This window comes from Felis catus, chromosome A1 (assembly GCF_018350175.1).
Source record: "Felis catus isolate Fca126 chromosome A1, F.catus_Fca126_mat1.0, whole genome shotgun sequence".
Classification (NCBI taxonomy): Eukaryota; Metazoa; Chordata; class Mammalia; order Carnivora; family Felidae; genus Felis; species Felis catus.
Genome location: NC_058368.1, coordinates 144,715,826 through 144,735,464, shown reverse-complemented (window position 1 = coordinate 144,735,464; position 19,639 = coordinate 144,715,826). Strand labels below are relative to the sequence as shown.

The 19,639-nt window shown below is 37.3% G+C and overlaps 1 protein-coding gene and 1 long non-coding RNA gene across 3 annotated transcripts in view; one reads left to right on the top strand and one right to left on the bottom strand.

The window, feature by feature from the left end:
• LOC102900440 overlaps nucleotides 1-19,639 on the top strand; it is a 47,930-nt gene that overhangs the window by 24,441 nt on the left and 3,850 nt on the right. The window lies entirely within an intron of this gene.
• CKMT2 (creatine kinase, mitochondrial 2) overlaps nucleotides 9,576-19,639 on the bottom strand; it is a 36,722-nt gene continuing 26,658 nt past the window's right edge. The window contains exon 10 of the mRNA XM_003981112.4: nucleotides 9,576-9,836. Within this exon, the coding sequence (XP_003981161.1) occupies nucleotides 9,717-9,836 (120 nt within the window). The 3' untranslated portion in view covers nucleotides 9,576-9,716. The remainder of the gene's footprint in view (nucleotides 9,837-19,639) is intronic.

Sequence of the window (19,639 nt, the reverse complement as noted above, 5' to 3'; positions counted from 1 at the left end):
AAAGATGCTCAACATCACTCACCATCAGGAAATGTCAGTCAAAGGTACAATGAGATATCCCCTCATACCTGTCAGAATGGCTAAAATTAACAGCTCAGGAAATAACATGTTGATGAGGATGCAGAGAAGGGGAACCCTGTTGGTGGGAATGCAAGCTAGTAAAGTCACTCTGGAAAACAGTATGGAGGTTCCTCACAAAGTTAAAAGAACTATCCTATGATCTAGCAATTGCCCTACTAGGTATTTACCCAAAGGATACAAAAATACTGATTTGAAGTGATATATGCACCCCCAATATTGATAGCAGCATTATCAATAATAGTCAAACTAGGGGCGCCTGGGTGGCGCAGTCGGTTAAGCGTCCGACTTCAGCCAGGTCACGATCTCGCGGTCCGTGAGTTCAAGCCCCGCGTCGGGCTCTGGGCTGATGGCTCAGAGCCTGGAGCCTGTTTCTGATTCTGTGTCTCCCTCTCTCTCTGCCCCACCCCCGTTCATGCTCTGTCTCTCTCTGTCCCAAAAATAAATAAACGTTGAAAAAAAAATTAAAAAAAAAAATAGTCAAACTATGGACAAAGCCCAAGTGTCCATCAGCTGATGAATGGATAAAGAAGTTGAGGTATATTGGGGCACCTGGGTAGCTCAGTTGGTTAAGCATCTTACTCTTGGTTTTGGCTCAGGTCATGATCTTATGGTTCATGAGCTCAAGCTCAACATCAGGCTCCATGCTGGCAGTGCAAAGCCTGCTTGTGATTCTCTTTGCTCCTCTCTCTAGCCCCTCCCCCACTTGCTTTCTCCATCTTTCTCAAACTTAAAGTTGTTATATGTATACTGTATATATATGTATACATACATATGTAATATTGTATGAAATATTACTCAGCCATCAAAAGAATGAAACATTGACGTTTGCAATGATGTGGATGGAGCTAGAGAATATCATACTAAGCAAAATAGGTCATTCAAAAACAAATACCGTAAGATTTCAGTCATATGTGGAATTTAAGATATAAAACAGATGAACATGCAGGGGGAAAAAGAGAGGCAAACCATAAAACAGACTCTTAACTATAGAGAATAAACTGAGGATTGCTGGAGGAGAGGTGGGCAGGGGGTGGGTTAAATGGGTGGTAGGTATTTAAGGAGAGCACTTGTGATGAGTACTGGATGTTGTAAGTAAGTGATGGATCACTAAATTCTACACCTGAAACTAATATTGCAGTGTATGTTAACTAAATGGAATTTAAATAAAAACCTGAAAAAGAAAAAAATAAAAGTATGGAAAAAATTTGCCCTCAGTCATATAGTCAATTAGTGGCAGAGCCTGAATTTAAAGCAAATCTTTTGACCTCAAAACAACGTCTTGTGGCTGCCTCCAAAACATGTTCTTGGGTGACTTTTGGCCTGAGAGAGAATAACCAATTCCCTTTGAGCCAACATACTTATGATGATGATGTGGCAGCACAGAAGTCAAGGAGAAGGACAACATTTCTCTTCCCCACGGAAGAGGGCCAGAATGATTTCTCAGCTGCCAAAGCTTATTCTTTCTGCATTCTGCTTCAGATACAAAGATTGTTTCAAATTAAAAAGGTCCTGTGATTCAGAACAGTATTCTGTGCACATCCTTGCTTCATGAATGTTGATTGAACTAGACCTTAGGAAATGGGAACTACTGGCATGCTATGACTACTTTGGCTGAAATATGACATTCAACTAGAATTTTAATAGTTACAAGTCTCTTTATCTCTTTCAGGAGACTCATATAAAACATCTTTTATTTGCACTATAATTTTGCCAATGTGCTTGTTTTGTGTGCCAGAAGTATAACTTAGCACAACTTCTGCAAACAGGATTATATCTATCAAATATTTGGCAATGCTTGAGGAGAAAGAATGTTCTCCTATCTAATTAAGATGCTGTTACATGATCTGAAAATTGTCTGAGGAGCAGTCAGGGAAGGATATTTAATGAATATGGAGATTTCAACAAAAATTGAGATGCCAGATTGAGCATTAGGAATTCATTGTAGACATGGTTATTAAATGCATGTCTTTAGATATGAATATCTTGTTCTTAAAAAGGAAAGTTACAGATGAATAATTCCTGGAAATACAATAAAGGTCAAATAGCCTTATAAATCAAGAATTTCAAATGTAGGTAAGATAATTAAAGTCTGTGGGCAAACTAATATTCAATGCAAATGTGGTTTTGATATTGATGAGTAGAATTAGTGGCAAAGGTGACAAATGAATTCAGTAAAAATACAACAAAAAGGAAGAGATACTCGCCATACATTCTGTGCTGTTAATTCTTCCTGTTAATTATGCTGTTGAGGATGATGTAATACAGATTTCAGAAATTTGTTTTTTTTCCCCTGTGACTATGTTTCCATTACTGTACTTCTCATGTTATTGTTTTCTTTTTTTTAATTTTATAACAGGAAGTTTGTAAGTCTTAATCCACATCACTTATTTCAGTGATTCCACACGCACATTCTCACCTCTCCTCTGGCAAACAATAGTTTCTTTTCTGTATTTATGGATCTGTTAGTTTTTTATTCTTTTGTGTTTGTCATTCCACATATAAGTGAAATCATGTGGTATTTGCTTGTTCTCTAACTTACTTCACTTAGCAAAATACTTTATAGGTGCATCCATGCTGTTGCAAAGGGCAAGATCTCATTCTTTTTTATGGTTGAGTAATATTCTGTTGTAAGTATAGATGAGCTCTTCTTAATCTGTTCAACTTCTCAGTGCACACTTACACTGTTGCTACATGTAAATGTAAATGGTGTTTACATTTTTTTATGTGAAATTTATTGACAAATTGGTTTCCATACAACACCCAGTGCTCATCCCAAAAGGTGCCCTCCTCAATACCCAACACCCACCCTCTCCCCCCTCCCACCCCCCATCAACCCTCAGTTTGTTCTCAGTTTTTAAGAGTCTCTTATACTTTGGCTCTCTCCCACTCTAACCTGTTTGTTTTTTTTTTCTTTCCCCTCCCCCATGGGTTCCTGTTAAGTTTCTCAGGATCCACATAAGAGTGAAACCATATGGTATCTGTCTTTCTCTGTATGGCTTATTTCACTTAGCATCATACTCTCCAGTTCCATCCACGTTGCTACAAAAGGCCATATTTCATTTTTTTCTCATTGCCACGTAATATTCCATTGTGTATATAAACCACAATTTCTTTATCCATTCATCAGTTGATGGACATTTAGGCTCTTTCCATAATTTGGCTATTGTTGAGAGTGCTGCTATGAACATTGGGGTACAAGTGGCCCTATGCATCAGTACTCCTGTATCCCTTGGATAAATTCCTAGCAGTGCTATTGCTGGGTCATAGGGTAGGTCTATTTTTAATTTTCTGAGGAACCTCCACACTGCTTTCCAGAGTGGCTGCACCAATTTGCATTCCCACCAACAGTGCAAGAGGGTTCCCGTTTCTCCACATCCTCTCCAGCATCTATAGTCTCCTGATGTGTTCATTTTGGCCACTCTGACTGGCGTGAGGTGATACCTGAGTGTGGTTTTGATTTGTATTTCCCTGATAAGGAGCGACGCTGAACATCTTTTCATGTGCCTGTTGGCCATCCGGATGTCTTCTTTAGAGAAGTGTCTATTCATGTTTTCTGCCCATTTCTTCACTGGGTTATTTGTTTTTCGGGTGTGGAGTTTGGTGAGCTCTTTATAGATTTTGGATACTAGCCCTTTGTCCGATATGTCACTTGCGAATATCTTTTCCCATTCCGTTGGTTGCCTTTTAGTTTTGTTGGTTGTTTCCTTTGCTCTGCAGAAGCTTTTTGTCTTCATAAGGTCCCAGTAATTCACTTTTGCTTTTAATTCCCTTGCCTTTGGGGATGTGTCGAGTAAGAGATTGCTACGGCTGAGGTCAGAGAGGTCTTTTCCTGCTTTCTCCTCTAAGGTTTTGATGGTTTCCTGTCTCACATTTAGGTCCTTTATCCATTTGGAGTTTATTTTTGTGAATGGTGTGAGAAAGTGGTCTAGTTTCAACCTTCTGCATGTTGCTGTCCAGTTCTCCCAGCACCATTTGTTAAAGAGGCTGTCTTTTTTCCATTGGATGTTCTTTCCTGCTTTGTCAAAGATGAGTTGGCCATACGTTTGTGGGTCTAGTTCTGGGGTTTCTATTCTATTCCATTGGTCTATGTGTCTGTTTTTGTGCCAATACCATGCTGTCTTGATGATTACAGCTTTGTAGTAGAGGCTAAAGTCTGGGATTGTGATGCCTCCTGCTTTGGTCTTCTTCTTCAAAATTCCTTTGGCTATTCGGGGCCTTTTGTGGTTCCATATGAATTTTAGGATTGCTTGTTCTAGTTTCGAGAAGAATGCTGGTGCAATTTTGATTGGGATTGCATTGAATGTGTAGATAGCTTTGGGTAGTATTGACATTTTGACAATATTTATTTTTCCAATCCATGAGCAGGGAATGTCTTTCCATTTCTTTAAATCTTCTTCAATTTCCTTCATAAGCTTTCTATAGTTTTCAGCATACAGATCCTTTACATCTTTGGTTAGATTTATTCCTAGGTATTTTATGCTTCTTGGTGCAATTGTGAATCTAACAGCACACCTAAAGGAACTAGAAGCAGAACAGCAAAGGCAGCCTAAACCCAGCAGAAGAAGAGAAATAATAAAGATCAGAGCAGAAATAAACAATATAGAATCTAAAAAAACTGTAGAGCAGATCAACGAAACCAAGAGTTGGTTTTTTGAAAAAATAAACAAAATTGACAAACCTCTAGCCAGGCTTCTCAAAAAGAAAAGGGAGATGACCCAAATAGATAAAATCATGAATGAAAATGGAAGTATTACAACCAATCCCTCAGAGATACAAACAATTATCAGGGAATACTATGAAAAATTATATGCCAACAAATTGGACAACCTGGAAGAAATGGACAAATTCCTAAACACCCACACTCTTCCAAAACTCAATCAGGAGGAAATAGAAAGCTTGAACAGACCCATAACCAGCGAAGAAATTGAATCGGTTATCCAAAATCTCCCAACAAATAAGAGTCCAGGACCAGATGGCTTCCCAGGGGAGTTCTACCAGACGTTTAAAGCAGAGATAATACCTATCCTTCTCAAGCTATTCCAAGAAATAGAAAGGGAAGGAAAACTTCCAGACTCATTCCATGAAGCCAGTATTACTTTGATTCCTAAACCAGACAGAGACCCAGTAAAAAAAGAGAACTACAGGCCAATATCCCTGATGAATATGGATGCAAAAATTCTCAATAAGATACTAGCAAATCGAACTCAACAGCATATAAAAAGAATTATTCACCATGATCAAGTGGGATTCATTCCTGGGATGCAGGGCTGGTTCAACATTCACAAATCAATCAACGTGATACATCACATTAACAAAAAAAAAAGAGAAGAACCATATGATCCTGTCAATCGATGCAGAAAAGGCCTTTGACAAAATCCAGCACCCTTTCTTAATAAAAACCCTTGAGAAAGTCGGGATAGAAGGAACATACTTAAAGATCATAAAAGCCATTTATGAAAAGCCCACAGCTAACATCATCCTCAACGGGGAAAAACAGAGCTTTTTCCCTGAGATCAGGAACACGACAAGGATGCCCACTCTCACCGCTGCTGTTTAACATAGTGCTGGAAGTTCTAGCATCAGCAATCAGACAACAAAAGGAAATCAAAGGCATCAAAATTGGCAAAGATGAAGTCAAGCTTTCGCTTTTTGCAGATGACATGATATTATACATGGAAAATCCGATAGACTCCACCAAAAGTCTGCTAGAACTGATACAGGAATTCAGCAAAGTTGCAGGATACAAAATCAATGTACAGAAATCAGTTGCATTCTTATACACTAACAATGAAGCAACAGAAAGACAAATAAAGAAACTGATCCCATTCACAATTGGTGTTTACATTTTTAATGTTTTCAGGAACCTCCATAGTTTTCCACAGTGGCTATACCCATTTACATTGCTACCAACAGTGCACAAGGGCTCCTTTTCTTCCACATCCTCACCAACACTTGTCATTTCTTGTCTTTGTGATTCTGGTCGTTATGACAGGTATGAGGTGCTATCTCATTATGATTTTGATTTGCATTTCCTTGATGATAGTGATGTGGAGCATATTTTCATGTATCTGGCCATTTGTGTGTCTTCTTGGGGCAAAATGTCTATTCAGGTGCTCTGCCCATCTTTTCATGTGATGATTTGTTGTTTCTTTAATTGTGTGAGTATTTTGCTATTTTGGAAATGAACCCCTTATTGGAAATACCACTTGTACATATTCTCTCCCATTTGGTAGGTTGTCTTTTTGTTCTATTGGTGGTTTCCTTTACTGTGTAAAAGCTTGTTATTTTGTGGTGGTCCCAATGGCTTATTACTGCTTTTGTTTTACTTGCCTGAGGAGACCTATCCATAGATCTACTGCTGAGGCCAGTGTCCAAGGATTTGTTGCCTAGATTTTCTCTTAGGAGTTTTATGGTTCCGTGCCTCACATTTGGGTCTTTAATCCATCTTGAGTTTATTTTTGCATATGGCATAATAAAGTGGTACAGTTTCATTCTTTTGCATCTAGCAGTCCAATTTTCCCAGCACTATTTATTGACTGTCTTTCCCCCATTATATACTCTTGTCTCCTTTGCCTGTACATTTACTGATCACAGGATCATGGATTCATTTCTGAGCATTCTGTCTTGTTCCATGGACCTATGTGTCTCTTTTTCTGCCGGCATCATAGTGTTATGATGACTATAGCCTTGCAGTACATCTTGAAATCTGCAACTGTGATACCTCCAGCTTTGTTTTTCTCTCTCACAGCTGCCTTGGATGTTCAAGGTCTTTGTTGGCTTCGTGGAAATTTGGAGATTATTCATTCTAGTTTGGTGGAAAATACTGTAGTGTTTTGATAGGTATTGCATTGAATCTGTAGGTTGTTTGAGCAACCCAGACATTCCAATGATATTCATTCTTCCAATTCATGAGCATGTTATATCTTTCCATTTGTGTAATCTTCAAATTTCTTTGATTAGTATCTTTCAGTTCTCAGAGTATAGATCTTTCACCTCCTTGGTTAAATTTATTCCAGTGTGTGTTCTTTTTGGGTGCAATTGTAAAAGGGATCGTTCTTAATTTCTCTCTCTGCTATTTCATTATTGGTGTGTAGAAATGCAACTGATTTCTGTATATTAATTTTGTATTCTGCAACTTTACTGATTTCACATATTATACTTTCTTCCTGTTTTTTTTTTTTTTGATGGGAACTTTTGGGTTTTGTGTGTATAGTATCATATCTGCAAGTAGTGACAGTTCTACCTGTTCATTACCACTTTAGATGCCTTTTATTTCTTTCCTTGTCTGACTGCTGTGGCTAGGATGTCCAGTACTATGGTGAATAAAAGTAGTGAGAGTGGGCATGCTCATCGTGTTCCTAATCTTAGAGGAAAAACTTTCCATTTTTCACCTATTAAGTAGTATGCAGTTAGCTGTGAGTTGTTCATATAAGGCCTTTATTATATTGATGTCTGTTTCTCCTGAACCCACTCTGGTGAGAATTTCTATCATGAACGGATAGTATATTTTGTCAGATGCTTCTTCCACATCTATTGAGATGATTATATGGTTTTTATCCTTCCTCTTATTAATGTGGTATATCTCATTGATTTGTGGATATTGAATCACTGTGCATCCCAGAAATAAATCCCGCTTGATCATGATGAATGATCCTTTTCATGTATTGTTGAATTTAATTTGCTCATGTTTGTCCAGGGAGTTTTGCCTGTATTCATCATGGATGTTGGCCTGTGGTTTTTCTATCTTCTTTGTGTCTTTGGTGTTGGTATCAGGCTAATGCTGATGTTGTGGAATGAATTTCACTTTTCCTTCCTCTTTGGGTTTTGGGAATAGTTTGAGAAAAATAGGTATTAACTCTTCTGTAAATGTTGTGGTGTAGGTTTAGATCACAAGGGTTGCTTCCTTTTTATATCAGTATCCCTATATTTTTATGCCAGTGCTTGCTTTTCAGCTCTCATTCCAAAAAAAAAAAAAAAAAAAAAAGAAAAGGAATAATGTTGGCATATGCCCCTGTTGTTGGGTCTCTTCAACTCCTGTATGCTTATGTTTCTCTTTAGCTATATGTGTTTGCCTTCATCTACCTATTTTCATGTAAGTCCTTTCAGAAGAGGGATGTTGATGTCTGTTGGTTTGCCCAAAGGACGGTTTAAGGGATATTCAGAGATCAGTTATCATAATAATACAATATTGGTTCTTAAGTTATTATGCCTTCTTCTACAAACCCCTTACATTGTACATGCAATGTGATGAGCACTTCTAAATGCACTTCCCAATGATCACTGTTCTGCTCCCAGCAGCCCTATGAGGTGTTCATGATCATTGTGCTCATTTTATACAAAGGAAACTGAGGAACGCAGAAACTAAATCATTTGATGTCATATGGTGGGAAAGTTGGGACTTAGGCCTAGTCAGTCTGGCTATAGAGTCAACATGCTTGGCCAGGATACCTCTGTTCTCTACCCTTTATCTTTCTGCCCCTAGAATGCTCATTACTACGTGAAGTTCTGATCTCTTATCTGTCTACAGGCCTTGGTTGGCAGAACAGCCCTCTACCCCATCCCATTCAGGGTACTTAACATAATATCCTCAATTATATTGGGTCCAGTTTCCTTGTCTAAATTTTTACCACATACCAATTTGCCTTTCATAAATTAATGTGGTGCTTGTAAGCACTAGCATGAGCACATTGTTTTTTTACTCTAGCATCTGCAGTGTCACCTACAGAATGTAGAATTTGATCTCATTCCTGTCATTGAAGTTAACAATTTTTAATGTTGTGGTACAATTTCTTAACTTGCTACCGAGTTCTCAACTCTTCTGTCATGCCACTTCATGTTTCTGACATCACTTCATGAATGTAAAAGCATAACAAGATTTGAAATGAGGCCATTCAGGCTTAGGGAATAATCCTCGATTTGGATTTGGTGACCTCAATCTTCCCTAATATTTTTACCCTTCTTCCACCTCAGGACCAACCAAAGGAAGCCATATATGCTTTTCAAACCAGTTCTGTTGGATACCCCATTTCCATGTATTCTGCCTTCAGTTTCTCCAGTGCCTACAACCCCAATCTGGGTATATCTGAAACTTTCCCATATTTGTCACCAGAATGCTTTTATATGCTTATCTTCAATTTGTCAGCAACTTAGAGATCGTGGCTGACTCCTTTTCTGTAGCCATCCCTAAGTAACCTCTGTTTGTCTTCATTTGTGTAGTTATAATTATTTCCACACTCTCAAGAAAATGAATTTCTTCTTGTTCTAGTTGCCAGAAACATGATTGGGAAATGAGGAATTAATCTACCAATGTTGTCCATAAAGTTTTGTTACAGTGCTGATATTGTAGCATCTAGATGAATGGAGGGTTTTTAGCTTGGTGTGTAAGTGGTCTTAGAAATATGTTTTATCAGTGCCTTAAAACACTTTTGCCTGCTGCTACTTGTAATTTCATGCATTTGCCTTTCTTAGGATTTTAAAAAATCGGGGAAACTAAACATATTAAGGAGAGTTTTATTGTAAAGATAGGACATACAGTGTTACATTTTTGCAAGTCTATATAAAAACTCTCAGAGTAAAATACCTTCATGTCTGTCATACCAGCAGACAGATTATTTACAGTTTGGAAAAGAGAAAGTTCACTTTCTGCCAAACTGAGGCAGAGGCGGTGGGACCTTAATATCTTGGCCTCTCTCCAACTTCTTTTCACAATCCACCAGATAGTTGACTCCATCGATGACTATCTGAACAAGCTCAACCTTTGATAGTGAAAAAGACAAATGATTAATTTGCATAGAAGACACATGCAAGGCATTAATTAATAAGAACAATACTGGGACAAATAAAAAGTGCCATGTTAGATGGACTTGAGAGAAATAATCAGAAAGAAGAAATTGTTACTAAGGGTTGTAGAGGAGGGATATCTGATGGTCATTGCCAGAGATGAAGAGCAGAGATATTACAGGGCTACTCAGTCTTTTTTTATTATTATTATTTCAAAGATGGAGTTACTACATTTGAGAACTCTTTAAATATATGAAAACCATTAATGTGCCTCTCAAACCCTTTTTTCCCCATCAGTCTCTGCTATGAGTTTATCTAAAGTAAAATTACACTGACACCTTGTATTATTCTTTGACCTGGATCTCTCAAGACCTGCCGCTAAGCTGAGCACTCAGTAATCTGTAGTTCAGATATTATTTACACAGTGGATAGCTCTCTGAAAAATTGTTTAAAATCAAATGTTTGGCAATTAAATCATGTTTTCACTGTATCAAGTAAGTTTGCTTTTTTTGAAAAATTTTTTTCAATGTTTATTTTTGAGAGAGACAGAGACAGAATGCGAGTGGATTAGGGGCAGAGAGAGAGGGAGACACAGAATCTGAAGCAGGCTCCAGGCTCCAAGTTGTAAGCACAGAACCCTACACAGGGCTTGAACTCATGAGCTGTGAGATCATGACCTGAACCGAAGTCAGACACTCAACTGACTGAGCCACCTAGGCGCCCCAAGATAAGTTTGCTTCTTAAAGGAAAGTTTGTAAGTTATATTATGATAAACTTTTAAAAATTCCTGGTTTTTATAAATTTTTGTTTTGAGAGAGAGAGAGAGAGAGAGAGTGTGTGTGTGTGAGCAGGGGAAGGGCAGAGAGAGAGGGAGACAGGACTGGAAGCAGGCTCTGCGCTGACAGCAGCAAGTCCTATGTGGGGCTCAAACTCACAAATGGTAAGATCATGACCTGAAGTTGGATCCTTAACCGACTAATCAATCGGTGCCCACCCCACCCCCTTTTTATAATTCCTGCTTTAAAACAAAGTTAGAACTTTGATTCACAAATACTAGTTTTTATTAAATTTGAGCACATCTACCTATGAATTTCTTTTTCCTGTGATCCTCTACCTAATCAATTGTACTGTTCCTAAAGAAATGCAAACTCTGGGCTGCCTGGGTGGCTCAGTTGGTTGAGCCTTCGACTTCGGCTCAGGTCATGATCTCACGGTCTGTGAGTTCGAGCCCCGCGTCCGGCTCTGTGCTGACAGCTCGGAACCTGGAGCCTGCTTCTGCTTCTGTGTCTCCCTCTCTCTCTGCCCCTCCCCCATTCATGCTCTGTCTCTGTCTCAAAAATAAATAAACATTAAAAAAAATTTTTTTAAAGAAATGCAAACTCTGATAGTATGCAATTACTTAATTCTAGACAGCATTAAAATGCTTGATAAGAACTCAAGAATGACAGCAAGGATGGAAGGGATTATTGTTACAGCTGAACATACCTTAGGTAGGATTGACTGTAGTCCCTTCCCCACTCCTTTTCATGCATAAGGAAACTGAGCCCCAAAAGAGGATTCAGTCAGAAAACTAGTCATTGAAACACATATTTTTTTACTTATCTCATTGACCTATCTTGGTGTTTTTGAGGGTTTGTAATGAGATGATTCTCTCGTTGACTGCCACGAGGACTCCATCTTGATACAAATCTTCTTTGGTCTTAAGGTCCCTTCATCTTTAACCTAGGAATTCTTTTCTTAAAATTATAGCCTAACTAATAATCAGAGTTGTGATTAGAGTTATGTATAGATGTGGTTATAGAATTATGTATAGATATGGTCAAATAAAATATCAAAAAATCAGATTAAAAAGATAATGGAGTGTCTTTACTGTCACTAAAAATGTTTTTAAATACTTATTATAAGAAAATGCTCATGATGGAACAGTTATAGTAACAAATATATGACTAAATTTTGTTTTTATAAGAGGTGTTTGAATAACTGCAAAAAAAAAAAAAAAATAGAAGGTATGCTTTGTGCTTGGAGAGCCCCAGGGCATCCCCAACACAGAGTGCCTTGGGAACCCCAGCCCATCCCAGCCACAGCTGCAGCCATCCAGTTGCCAGGCACACACAGTCTACATATGGGAAAACTATACGTAAGACCATTCTTTCAAATTTAGAAGTAGCTGTTCCACCTAATTCAGAGAAATAAAAAGTCAAAAAAATTGGGAGACAGAAGAATATACTCCAAACAAAAGTACAATATAAAACTTCAGAAAACTGAACTAAATGAAACAGATAACCAATCAACCTGATCAAGACTTCAAAATAATGATCATAAAGATGCTCACTAGACTGGAGAGGAGGGTAGATGAACTCAACTTCAAGAAAGAGAAAATCTAAAGAAGAACCAGAATTGAAGAATGCAATAAATAAAAAATATATTAGGTGGAATCAACAGATTAGAGGATACAGAAGAATAGATAAGCAGTCTGGAAGACAGGGTACTAGCACCAGAGCTGAACAGCAAAAAGAAAAAAGAATTTTAAAAAATAAGGATAGGTTAAAGGATCTCTTGAACATTATCAAGCAAAGAAACATTTGCATTATAGTGGTTCCAGAAGGATGAGAGAAAGAAAATGGTGCAGAAAATTTTTAAGAAATAATAGCTGAAAACTTTCTTAGCTTGGGGAATGAAACAGCCATCCAGGTTCAGAAACCATAGTTCCCATTAAGATGAACCATAGATAGTTTCCATTAAGATGGATGTCCATACCACAACCATGATGCATGATGCATAACCAATGATACAACCTGTTATGTATAGGGGAAACCCCATAAGGCTATCAACCGATTTTTCAGCAGAAACTTTGCAGGCCAAAAGAGTATGGCATTAATATATTCAAAGTATGACAGGAAAAAATCCCCAACAAGAAATACTTTATCCAGCAAGGTTATCATTCAGATTTGGAGAGAGAGTGTTTCCCAAACAAAAGTTAAAGGAGTTCATCACCACTAAACTGGCCTTACAAGAAATGTTCAAAGGATTTCTTAAAGGGTAAAAGAAAAGGCCATAATTACAAGAAAATTAGGAAGGAAAAAATGTCATGAATTAAAGCAAACATGGAATAAATGCAGTAGAGCAGTCACTTATAAAGCAGGTATGAAAGTTTTATGACAAAAGTAACAAAATCAATTATATATTTAAAAAACTAAGGAGATACACAAAATGTTTTATGTCTGTGTTACATTAACACGAAGGGGGCAGTATAAATCAAGTTCTTTTAGAATGTGTTCGAACTTCTGTGGCCATCAATTTAATAGTCTCCTATGTACTTAGAATGTTACATAGGAACTTCATGGTAACCACAAACCAGAAACCTGTAAGAGATAGATGGACACACACACACACACACACAAAGAAAGTCATCAATCTTGAGGAAAGAGCAAGAGAAGAAGAAAGGAACAGGTAAGAACTACCAAACTACCAGAAAATAGTTGACAAAATGGCAGTAAGTACATATCTATCAATAATTACTTTGATTGGAGCATTTATACCACTTAAAGGACAGTAGGTGGTGGAATGGATAAAAAACAAGACTCCCTTCAGACCTAAAGACACATACAAAATAAAAGTGAAAGGGCAAAAAAAAAAAAAAAAAAAAAAAAAAAAAAGACATTCCATATAAATGGAAGCCAAAACAAAACAAAACAAAACAAAACAAAACAAAAAAACAACCAGGCAGTGATACTTCCATCAGATAAAACAGACTTTGAAACATAGACTAAACAAGAGACAAAGGACATTATGTAATGTTCTAAGGATCAGTCCAACAGGATATACCAACTGTAAATATTTGTGCACCAAACATCACCGTTCCTAAATAAAGTGAGTATTAGCAGACATAAATGTAGACATTGATGATAATGCAATAATAAGGGACTTTAACACCCCACTCAAATCCATGGACAGATCATCCAGGCATAAAATCAATAAGGAAATAGTGGCTTTGAACAATATATCAGACCAGATGGACCCATTCCATCCAAAACCAGAATACACATTCTTTTCAAGTGCACATAGAACATTCTCCAGGATAGATAACACATTAGGCCACGAAACAAGTCTCTGTAAATTTAAAAAGACTGAAATCCTATCAAGCACCTCTTCAAACCACAACAGTATGAAACTAGAAATCAGTTACAAGAAAACTAGAAAAAACACAAGTGCAGTTTTAACAACATGCTATTAAACAACCAATATTCCGCAACAAAGAAATTGAGGAAATTAAAAAATATATGAATACAAGTGAAAATGAAAACTCTGATTCAAAAATCTCAGACTGCTTTCACTGTGTCCCAAAGAGGGAAGTTTATAGCAATACAAATCTAACTTCAAGTAATATAAAAAATATCAAGTAAATGATCTAACCTTATATGTAAGGGAAGAACAACAAACAAAATCCAAAGTGAGTAGAAGGAAGAAAATCGTAAAGACCAGAGCAGGAAAAAGAGACTTAAAAAACAAGAAAAAAAAATTTAAAAAGCAATGAAACCAAGAACTACCTCCTTAAAGATTTAAAAATTGATAAATCATAAGCCAGAATCATCAAAGAAAAATAGAGGGTCCAAATAAAATCAGAAATAAAAAAGAAGTAACAATTGACACCAAAGAAATACAAAGGATTTTACGAGACTGCTATGAAAAATTATATGCCAACAAATTGGATAACTTTGAAGAAGTAGATAAATTCCTAAAAACATATAATCTTCCAAAAGTGAACCATGAAGAAATAAAAAATTTGAACAGACTAATTACTAGTAACAAAATTGAGCAGGTAACCAAAAACTGTCAAAATTCCTGGACCAGATGGGCTCACAGGCAAACTCTACCAAACATTTTAAAGAAGAGTCTATACCAAAAAACAGAAGAGGAAGAAAACCATCACAATACATTCTATGAGGCCAGCATTACCCTTACACCAAAACCAGATGAAATCACTACAAGAAACCTACAGGCCAGTATCACTAATGAACATAGATGCAAAGATACTCAAAAAAATACTAGCAAACCACATTCAACAGTACATTCAAAAGACGATTCACCATGATCAAGTGGGATTTATTCTAGGGATGCAAGATTGGATAAATATCCATAAATCAACCTGATATATAACACATTATAATGGTATATAACACATTAATAAAATGAGGATAAACACCCTAAGCAAACCAAAGCATCTAACAAAACACCATATCCATTCACAATAAAAACTCACCAAAGTGAGTTCAGGGAAAACAGACCTCAACATAATAAAGGCCCTATATGACAAACCCACAGAAAAACATCATCTTCATACTCAGTGGTGAAAAAACAGAGTTCTTCCTCAAAGATCAGGAAAAAGACAAGGATGCCTACTTGAAGTACTTTTATTTAACATAATACTGTACTGCACCTAGTCACAGAAATCAGACAAGGAAAAAAAATCCAAATTGGTAAGGAAGAAGTAAAGCTGGCACTACTTGCTTGCAGATGGCATAGTACTGTACATAGGAAACCATAGAAACTCCATCATAAAACTACTAGATTAAGTGAATTCAGTAAAGTTGCCCGATATAATATTAATATACAGAAATCTTGTATTTTATACAATAACAAAGTAGCAGAAAGAAATTAAGAGAACAATGCCACTTAAAATTGCACCAAAAAGAATATAATATCTAGGAATAAATCTAACCAAGGAGGTGAAAGACCTATCCTCTGCAAACTAGAAGACACTGATGAAATTTGAAGATTACACAAAAGGAAAGGTATGTCATGCACATGGACTGGAAGAATGAATATCATTGGAATTTCCATACTGCCCAAATCACACTATATATAGATCAATGGAATCCCTACCAAAGCACCACTAGAATTTCCCACTAAACGAGAATAAATAATCTACAAATTTCCACGAAGCCAACAAAGACCTTGAACATCCAAGGCAGCCTTGAGAGAGAAGAACAAAGCTGCAGGTATCACAATTGCAAATTTCAAGATGTACTGCAAGGCTATAGTCATCATAACAGTATGGTGCCAGCATAAAAAGAGACACGTAGATTCATGGAACAAGACAATTGCTCAGAAATGAAGAGGATGTGGAGAAATGGGAACCCTCTTGCACTGTTGATGGGAATGCAAACTGGTGCAGCTGCTCTGGAAAACAGTGTGACGTTCCTCAAGAAATTAAAAATAGATCTACCCTATGACCCAACAGTAGCACTGCTAGGAATTTACCCAAGGGATACAGGAGTGCTGATGCATAGGGGCCCTTGTACCCCAATGTTTATAGCAGCACTCTCAACAATAGCCAAATTATGGAAAGAGCCTAAATGTCCATCAACTGATGAATGGATAAAGATGTGGTTTATATATACAATGAAATAGTACTTGGCAGTGAGAAAGAATGAAATCTGGCCATTTGCAGCAACATGGATGGAACTGGAGGGTATTATGCTAAGTGAAATGAGTCAGGCAGAGAAACACAGATACCATATGTTTTCACTCATATGTGGATCCTGAGAAACTCAACAGAAGACCATGGGGGAGTGGGGGGGGGGAGTTACAGAGAGGGAAGGAGGCAAACCGTAAGAGACTCTTAAAAACTGAGAACTGAGGGTTGATGGGGAGTGGGGGAGAAGGGAAAGTGGGTGATGGGCATTGAGGAAGGCACCTGTTGGGATGAACACTGGGTATTGTATGGAAACCAATTTAACAATAAATTTTATATATAACTACTAGATTTACTACAGTAAATCTAAAGACAAAGGAGACAAGAGTATACAACGGGGAAAGATAGTCAATAAATGGTGCTGGAGAAATTTGCTGGATGCAAAAGAATGAAACTGTACCACTTTATTACACCGTATGCAAAGATAAACTCAAGATGGATTAAAGACCCAAATGTGACGGATGGAACCATAAAACTCCTAAGAGAAAACCTAAGCAGTAAATCCTTGGACACTGGCCTCAGCAATAGATCCATGGATAGGTCTCCTCTGGCAGATAAAAGCAGTAACAAACCTCTGAGACTATGCTAAAAAAATGAAACAACAAATCAGATTAAAAGATGGGCAGAGCACCTGAATAGACATTTTCCCCAGCATGACATACAGGTGGCAACCAGACACATGAAAAGATGCTCCACATCACAAGTAGCAGGGAAATGCAAATGGAAACCAAAACAACACAATCATATGGTATATCCGTCAGAATAGCCAGCATCATGAAGACAAGAAATGACAAATGTTGTTGAGGATTTCAGAGGAAAAGAAGCCCTCATGCACTGTTGGTGGCAATGTAAACTGGTGCAGGCACTGCAGAAAATAGTTTGGAGGTTCCTTATAACATTAAAAATGTAAACACACACACACACACACACACACACACACACACACACACACACAAAAGGAAGGGAGGAAGGGAAAAGAAAAGAAGACAGGGCGCCTGGGTGGCTCAGTGGGTTAAGCATCAGACTTCGGCTCAGGTCACGATCTCATGGTCCTTGAGTTCGAGCCCCGAGTCAGGCTCTGTGCTGACAGCTCAGAGCCTGGAGCCTGCTTCAGATTCTGTGTCTCCCTCTCTCTCTCTGCTCCTCCCCCGTTCATGCTCTCTCTCTGTCTCAAAAATAAATAAACATTTAAAAAAAAAAAAAGAAAAGAAGAGAACAAAAACACCAGGGGCACCTCGGTTGAGCATCTGACTTCAGCTCAGGTGATGATCTCACAGTTCATGGGTTCAAGCCGCTGTCAGGCTTTGCACTGACAGTGCAGGGCCTGCTTCAGACCCTGTCTGTCTGTCTCTCTCTCTCTCTCTCCACCTCTCCCCCACTTGTGTTCTTTCTCTCTCAAAAATAATCATTAAAAAAAGTAGAAATACCATATGATCCAGTAATTCCATTACTGGTATTTACCCAAAGAAAACAAAAAACACTAATTTGAAAAATTATATCCACCCCTACATTTTTTGCAGGATTATTTACAATAGCCAAGATATGGAGGCAACCTAAGTGTCCATTGATAGATGAACAGAGAAAGATGTGATATATGTATATATACATACGCACATACATATAATAGAATATTACTCAGCCATAAAAAAGACTGAGATCTTGCCATCTGTGACAATATGGATGGACCTAGAGGGCATTATAAGTGAAAAAATCAGAGGAAGACAAATATATCATTTTACTTATATGTGTAATCTAAAATCACACACACACACACACACACACACACACACACACACACACACACCAGAAATAGGCCCATAAATACAGAGAACTAGTGGTTGCCAGAGGCAAAATGGGTGAAGGGAAGTGGGAGGTATAGGCTTCCAATTATAGAATAAGTGACAGGATGAAAGAGAATATAGTGTTATTATAATAGCACTTTATGCTGACAGATGATATCTACATTTGTGGTGAGGATAGCATAGCACAAGGAGTTGTCAAATAACGATGTACACCTGAAACTAATGTAACATTGTGTGTTAACTATACTTCAATAATAAAAAACCCAAAATGACCAGATTCCACAGCACTCAGGAAAAAAGAGTGAAGTTCAATGGATGCAGCAAAAGAAAAATGAAGTCCAGACTCATCTGGAGCAAGGTGATTTACCTGATACATTAAGGAGAATCACAGTTTTCCTAAATAACAGCTGTAAACTCATGAATAAATTTGTTCATATGAATAAAAGTATACAAAAAATAAATTTTACATAAAACAATCATTTAAAAAATGGAAGACAATACAGAATAATGTTCACAATGGTTTTCTTAGTGTTAAGTTAAATAAGTAGTGTTACTTTAAAATGTTTTTGGCATTTTTCTAGCTTTTATAATGGTCACCTATTAACTTATAGACTTAAAAAAATGTTTCTAGGTGGTGACTGCCTTGCTTTCCAGTAATAAAAATCTAGTTAATATTAGAAGCAGATAGGCCTAGGCTCCAGATCTTCTTTATTCACTACACTATACATTATTCAGTAAATTTCAGAAGATGTATTTATTTATAGCTCCTTCTTCCTCAAGTACTTTACCAGAGGTGGGAGCACATAAGGTGATTTGTTTTGAGTGTTTCCTCCTTCCCTTTTCTCAGTTTTTTGGTAAGGATACTAATAGGCAATGAAATATTTGAAAGCTGGCAAGGAAGAAGAAAGAGCATCAATAATGCAAAGATTTAATAACCAGCCAATAAGTTATTAAGATTTGTATGTTATAAGAGGAAGAGACTTTTAAATTAAAAATGGGCATAATACGTTCAATAGGACTATATCCAGATAAATTGGTATGACTTACGGGGATCAGGACTTGCTTAGGATTTAGCTGCATGTTATCTAAGTGTGTTCTTTATGCTTCGTCTCCTGTATCACTCCCGGCCTACCTACAGTTTATGAATGCTGTTCATCCTAGGTATACACAGAATCTTACTTTATGAGCACAATCTTGTATGTACCTAGTGTATACATTATTTGCCATCTTTAGCCCCCAAAAATAAAATTTTAGAAACTATCAAGGATCTAAAAATGCAGCATGTGGCCTTCACCAAAGTAAGTTCAGAATCAAAAGAAAATTCCACTATTTTACCACCCTCAGAGAGCATACATGTTCCGTGATATCACAGTGATAAAATACCACCATCCTTTTGCATAACTGAGCTCCTAATGCTGAAAGATTGCTGGAATACCTCTCGGGTGAGGGACTGAGAACAGTCCCACCGTGAACTCCTTTACTCGCCTATACATTCTCAGCG